Raw genomic sequence first — 7,110 nt, 5'->3', positions numbered from 1 at the left:
GTTTTGCCTCTCGCTGTAATATAAGGCATCCCCCGAAAATAAGACCTCCCCGATAATAAGGCCACCCCGGAATATAAGGCCCCGAAGCTCCAGGAAAAATAAGACCTCCCCTGAAAATAAGACCTAGCGCATCTTTGGGAGCAATCCTCTGGCCTCCCTCAGGAGGTACAAACCCTCCAGCACCTGCCCTTTGAGGCTTGACTATCGTCCTGATTTTCAAAGGAAACTCACGGCCAGATTTCCATGTGCTCAGCGCTACAACTGGAACCAAATTTTCAAGAGGTCCCATTTAGGCACCTAAAGCGGGGCCAGATTCTCCTCAATGCTCAGTAGCTTCCAGGCACACAGTTAAGAGCAGATTTTCAAGAGTTCAGCCCCTGATATGCCCCTGACTGCTGAGCTCATCTGAAAAACTGGCCATTTATTTGCAGCCTGGCTGGGAACTGGGCTCTTTTCAATATTCTGACCTACATTTGTGCTAAGCAGTATTAATAAGAAGGAAAAATTAAGCCATGAGGCAGATGTCTCTCTCCCTCTGGGAATTAGACATGGGAAAAAGCCTACAGGATCATTGAACCCATCCTGCAAGTTCAGCAGACAGACCCCCAGCTACTACAGTGAGTATTATAGACACGTATTATAGACTAAATAAATGTGCCATTTTGCATGGTGGGTCGTGACCCACAAAATTCTGTTTCATAATAATACTGCTCCCACATGATGCCACCTCTCACAATTCTGCATTTTTCTTAAAGCCTCAGCTCCTGGAGTCATGTGACTACATGAAAATTCCATTATCAATTAAAAGAAAAGAAGGAAAGAGTAAGTTTCTAACCCCTGGTGGTTGAAGAAAATAGCTTGAAAGCATGAACCTTACAGGATCTAAAATCAGATGGAAAAATATCATGATTGATGTTTGAACATTTTGAGTTAGCAATACTGCTCCAAATCCAAATTGGAGCAGGGTTTGTTCCTTCAACTTAGACTAAAGGCTGAGCATGCTCAGTAAGAAGTTACAGGGAATTGTTGGTGGCTTTCATTATCTAATTTATTTCATGAATGAAATAGTTTTTCCAAAGATGAAAACCACCAGGAAATTTACCAGCCCAGGTACAACATCAACTTGCCCACACTGTATAATGGGGCCATTTAGGGGTTGGGGGGAAAAGGGGAGGGTTAAAGGTTTTTGTTTGTTTAATTATTCACCCCAGGAAAGTGGACAAGGTAAAGTTTGTCCAGCTCTCAAACTAAGGCATTGATTGTGAAACACAAACTTGTTCTTAAATTTTATACACATTAGACATCCTGATGAATTCATTGGGACTGCTCAGAAGCATAACTCTAAGCACGGGGGAAAGTATTTGCAGGATCAGAGCCTTAGATACCAGCATTATCTGCTCAGCTTGTACATAGGACCTGGGGAGAACAAATGCCAATGCAGACAGCAGCTGCTTTTACAAAAGCAGATTACCTTTGTCGGTCGCAAAAAACAGATTGCTTTCAAGTGTTTCATAGTCTCTCTGTTCAAAGAATCGATGCGCTCAAAGAGGTAAACTTCCTTCTGAAGGATTTCTGACTGCGTATACACCATGCTCACGATACTGGTCTGCAGGGAGAAAGAAGGAGAAGCCAAGTTATGCTGACTTGCTGGGGCAGGCTCATGAGATACGGAGACAAGGGAGTGTGGACTAATGGTTAGTGCACAGGATTGGGAGTCAGGATTCCTGGGTTCATTCCCCCGGCTCTGCCGCTGATTTGCTGTGTGACCCAGGATAGATCATTTCACCTCTTGTATCTCAGTTTCCCTGGATAGTTCATTGCAATTTTATGTCAATACGCAGGTGTGCAGCAGCCCTCGGTGCACTGGGCTAACACTGCAAAGCATGGCCTCCGCAGGGTTCATGGAGCGGGCGCGGCAGAAGATTTATTGGTGTTTGAGAGCAGCCATCTCACACCATTCCTTGATACCCCATTCTCCAACCTGCTCCTCGTCCCACTAAGGATACAGAGCAGAACTGCTTGCAGCCTGCTCCCTCGCTCAGCACTGGCAGGATACTCCCCCAGGAGCAAATTGCTTAGGAAAGGACACCAAGTCTGCAAATTATTAGAGCCAAGATGAGGAAAGAAGGAGGGTCTAGGAAGCCATAAACTCCCTCTACTCCCTGGGCAGGGCATGCATTAGAATAGCAAAAAGATATTTATCTTCCTGTAAATCCACACCATCACAAGAGGAAGATTGCAGCCTGTGGTCGGGGTAAAAGCCAGTGTTACCCCAATAGCTCATGAAAGACAAAATGACAGAGGCCGAGGAGATGCCATTGTAAATGCAGAAGCCATAGCGGCCTAGCTCACCGTTTCTTTATCCATCAGGAGGACCTTCATCCCAGGCCCGCTGTCTTCAATCATCTTGGACACATATTGCTTCACTGCAAAGACCACATTCATTTTTGCAAGCGATTGGCTTTCCCCTCCCTGTCCCTTCTGCAGTGGGTAATACTAGACCAGGCACGGAGCAACCAACTCCTCCTTTCTCCTGTACAGCCAGCTGCTTCCTTCCTTGTTTCCTCCTATTGCAGCACTGGGAGTTGTAGTTCACAAGGCGGAGGAATGTACTGCCAGGCAACACCCATCCTCTTTTCGTAGGAAGGGGTTGCAACTACAACTCCCAGCAGCCTCAGCCTAAATGCAGTCAATTTCCTGCAGCGTGGGTGTGTTTTCAATGTACTTTACACTGTGGAGCTGTCAAGTCTTTCTCATGTGGAAGGGGGAATACCACACTGGGGATTAATTTTGGAACAGTGCTTAAAGGAGCACCCTCTTGCAATGAAGCATTTTCCTGCAGGATTCCCTGAGATGCAGCAAATCACCCTCAATGTTATTATCACCGCCTGACACCTGGCATCATTTTGGTAGCTAAGAGGAGATTTTGTTCCCTTTTGCCCCTGCAGATCATCAGGGTCTAAATTTTATTTAGGCTGCAAAGAAAACTTTCCAAACAAACAGTGCGGAGGCTGTTGCAGCCATTGAACTACAAGACAAACAGTTGCACAGAATCCCAAATGACAATTCTCCCACAACCCTTAATTCTATTTATTTTTGGCCTAAAGCTCTAGCCTGAACCCTAAGAGCCTGCACAATTTTGACGCTCAACCTGCGAGAAAACAACGGCATGCCTAATACCTGGAGAGAAAAAAAAGAGCTGTGTTATGCTATGGACAATTGCAGACTTCATTAAAGCTGATGGGTGGGCTAACCACCCTTCTTTCAGGAGCAATTAAACGCCTCTTTGGATAGTGATAGCTGGAAATGGTAGGAAGCCACATCCCAAGACAATGGGCTGCATGACAAGGATTTCCTGGGGAAAGATTGCAAACACTGGGGCTAGGGGTTGCAGTGGGTCTGTGTATGAAAGGCAGAAAGCAAGAGAAGCTGTGATGAGCGTGGCCCTGGGACAAAGCCAAGAGACGGAGGTTCTTTTGGACACATGGAAAGGCAGACCTACATTTCTGAGCAAGGAAACTGCCGGCTATTGTTTGTTTCTATTGTGTTTAGGGAAACAAGACTTTGTGTACGTTCTTTGTAAATAAACAGGATAGCACCAAAGAAATATCCGACTCCTAATTTCTCCTCTTGACAGAAACAACCTGCCAAAGTCCCAAATATTGACTAGGTGCTTGGGCCAAAGGGGGTTGTATAAAGGTTGAGCAACAACCTTGAACTTCTATTGACTCACACTGAGGAGGGAGAGTAAAACCCCCCATATGCTGCTCCTGCCCCCCCAGTGTCAAGCCCCCTGACTGCTCCTGCCCCCCCGTGCCAATCCTCCCAGCTGCTTCTGCACCCCCGCAGTGCCAAGCCCCTCCCTACACTGCTCCCGCCCCCCCATGCCAACCCCCTCTGCTGCTCTTGAGCACACACCCCAGTGCCAAGTTCTATAAGCCAAATTTGGCCTGAAAGCTCAAATTTGGGGCACTTGGGGGTATAACTGAGGGCAGCCTTTGGCTGTACGGATCATCTCTCAGATGGAGGGCAGCAGTCAACTGTGCCACATGCTGACAATAACGGGGTGAATTTCTGCCAAGAATAAATGGGCAACCCCCTCTCCTCTAATGAAATCACAATATCTTAGAGATACAAGACCTCTCCTTAAGGCCCCCCCCCACTGTATACTCAATTTACCCCCCACTGGGGAAAGATGGAGGGGGTGGGGTGTAAGTCTGAGTCATATTTTGCCACAGAAAGGAATCCCCTGTGAAATACTGGAATTAAAAGTGTCCGTTTCCAAATGCGGTGTCAGTTTGAAGGTGACATGGCTGAGTTATTTGGTTTCCTTGCTGCTGGCTGCCGCGTCTTCTGCCCAGCGTAGAGCTTCAGAACAATCGTTCCTCTGCTGACCATTTTGTTTGGCTTTGTGCAGGAAACGCTGGTTATTGCCTCGGAGCCTTGGGCAGGGCTGACCTGAAAGGGCTCCACTGCACCTGCAGTGCCAACCTCCCCTCCACCCTGCCCCATTCAGCTCCCCACGTGAGCCAGCTCCCCATAGGGATGCTCCCTTAGCAGCTCCTGCCCTCAATGTGCCATTTTCTCCCCCAGCTCTTCCTATGCCACCAGTTGCTCGTGCCCCACGGTGTGCCATTCCCCTTCATGCTTGCTCCTGTGTTCCCAGGGTCATGCCCTCTCCAGGCTGCACCTGCGCCCCAGTGCCAATCCCCCCAAGTGTTCTTATCCTCCCCCAATACCTAGTCTTTCCCCCGTTTCAGTCCCTCCCAGCTGTTCCTGTCCTCCCCTCCAGTGCTAATCCCCCACCCCCAAAGGCTGCTTCTGCCCCCACAGGCCAATTCGCACGCAGGCCACGCCTGCCTGCCCCGCAATGCCAATCCCCCCACAGGCTGCTCCTCCCTGCCCCCTCAATGCCAATCCCCTGCCCTCCCCGGCTTCTCCTGTCCTCTCCTGGCAGTGCCAATCCCCCTTGCTTCTCCTGCCCCCCGTGCCAATCCTCCCTGCTGCTCCTGCACCCCCCCAGTGCCAAGCTCCTCCATAGGCTGCTCCTGCATTTCCCCCCAGTGCCAACCCCCGACTGCTCCTGCCCCCCAGTGCCAAGCCCCCCATAGGCTGCTCCTGCCCCCCCCATGCAATCCCCCTTGCTGCTCCTGTCCCCCAGTGTGAAGCCCCTCCATAGGCTGCTCCTGCCCCCCCAGTGCCAACCCCCCGACTGCTCCTGCCCCCCAGTGCCAAGCCCCCCCATAGAATGCTCCTGCCCCCCAGTGCCAAGCCCCCCAACTGCTCCTGCCCCCCCAGTGACAAGCCCTCCCCCCGCCCCAGCTACAGCCCCCTCCCCCCAGCGGCCTCGCGCTCCCCGCGTTCCAGCCCGGGCCGTTGGAACGCGCGTCTCGAGCGCGGAGCGGCCGTTGCAGAGCGAGAGGCCGCCGCCAGGGCCGGGTGGGTGCGGGGCGCAGGGCGGGGAGAGACAGGCCCGGGGGGTGGATATGGGGATTGTCACTGTGCCCCCCCCCCAATCCCTGGGGTGAATGAGGGAGCTGTGGGAAGCCCCCCAAGTCCCTGGGGTGCATGGGGGTGTCTGGGGAGCCCCCAAGTCCCTGGGGTGCATGGGGGTGTCTGGGGAGCCCCCACATTCCTGGGGTGCCTGGTGGCTGTGGGGGTTTCACTATAGCCCCCAAATTAATGGGTGATAGGGGAGCTGTTGGTGCCTCCCAAATTCATGGGGGGATATGGGGAGCCCCTGACATTCCTGGGGTGAGTGGGGCAGCTGTGGGGGTTTCACTATAGCCCTCTAGGAGATAACTAAAGTGGGGGTTGTGAGGGAGCCTTACTATAGCCCCTCAAATTCTTGGGGTGCAGTGGGGTTTTCCTTAAGCCACTCCCCAGATTCCTGGTTATGAATGGGGGGGGCTGTGAAGGTTTTGCTATGCCCCTCCCAAATCTCTGGGTGTGATTAAGGGGGAGATTGGGGATGTTTCATCCCCACCCATTACATGGGAGGAATTCGTGTGAGAGCCTCCCGTTGCCACCCCACAAATTACAGGGAGGTAAAGAAGGATGGGGTGGACTTTCTCTTACAGCGTCCTCCACCCCAAATTCCAGGATGAAGACCAAGGGGGGGAATTGGGGTTCTCCCTTTAGCACCCCCTCCCCAAATTCGTGGGGAGTTTTGGTCATCTAGCTCATCTAGTTAGCTCAGCTCCTGGAAAGTGAAGCTATGGGCTACCCCCACAAGTACTTATCCAAGGGTCCAGGAGGGTTTGTACATCCCGCACCAAAGCTGATCTGTGGATTTTGTTTTACTTAGCTCTTAGAAACAGACCTGATAGGGTATGAAGGTTAAAAATTGTAGCATCCCGGCAAGGAAGGAATAACTGTAGATTGTAGCCTAAACTCATCTCTGTTTCTGATTTCAGGTTCCACTCTCAAAATGCCATTACTTGAAAAACATGGTAAGTTCTAATCCTTGGATCTATTTATGTGAGGTGTCTCACACGGCAAGGCCAAAATGATAGTTGTTAAAATCACTCTTCAGGAATGACAAAATAATCAGATCAACCTTTCCAATCAATAATTTATTTCCAACCTAATATTAGCCAACAAGCAACTATGGATGAGAATGTAAGGTCCAATTCTGCAAGGTGCTGAGCATCCTCAACTCCCACTGAAGGCAGTCTCAGAAGAGGTATTCAACATCTCAAAAGATCAGGCCCTTAAGAAGCCTTAGACCTGATTCTCCATTCACTCACGTTGTTGTAAATCAGGAATGATTGCATTTAAATCATTGGGGTTACATCAGTGTGAGTGAAATCCGAACTCAGGCCCTTGGCTACATAAGTCTCCAGGTCAGTCGAAAGACAAGTTTAAAACAAGCAGTTCATTATACTGCTAGGGCTTAACATTGTCTTACTGCAAACTGCGGCCCTGCTCCTGTAAATTGAGCCACATGGGCTCTGTTCCCACATGGCGCCCCACTGAAGTGAATGTGAGGGTGCAGGGGTCCGCCTGCATTGAAAAACTTGCAGGATTGAGCCCTATATAGTTTTTGCTTTAAAGCCCTGGGTCTGTGTGACACTTATTCTGCTACTATTGTTATTCCTGATTATGACA

The 7,110-nt window shown here is 50.3% G+C and overlaps 1 protein-coding gene across 1 annotated transcript in view; it reads right to left on the bottom strand.

The window, feature by feature from the left end:
• Nucleotides 1-2,539, bottom strand: part of VPS45 (vacuolar protein sorting 45 homolog) — a 49,622-nt gene extending 47,083 nt beyond the window's left edge. The window contains exons 1-2 of the mRNA XM_024199075.3: nucleotides 2,353-2,539; nucleotides 1,472-1,606 (exon numbers count right to left, since the gene is read on the bottom strand). Of these exons, the coding sequence (XP_024054843.2) occupies nucleotides 1,472-1,606; nucleotides 2,353-2,445 (228 nt within the window). The 5' untranslated portion in view covers nucleotides 2,446-2,539. The remainder of the gene's footprint in view (nucleotides 1-1,471; nucleotides 1,607-2,352) is intronic.
• Between the last annotated feature and the right edge of the window lie 4,571 nt (nucleotides 2,540-7,110).

Source organism: Terrapene carolina, unplaced genomic scaffold (assembly GCF_002925995.2).
Source record: "Terrapene carolina triunguis isolate 2854851 unplaced genomic scaffold, T_m_triunguis-2.0 Scaffold227, whole genome shotgun sequence".
Taxonomy (NCBI): domain Eukaryota; kingdom Metazoa; phylum Chordata; order Testudines; family Emydidae; genus Terrapene; species Terrapene triunguis.
This window is presented reverse-complemented; position numbering and strand designations above follow the sequence as displayed.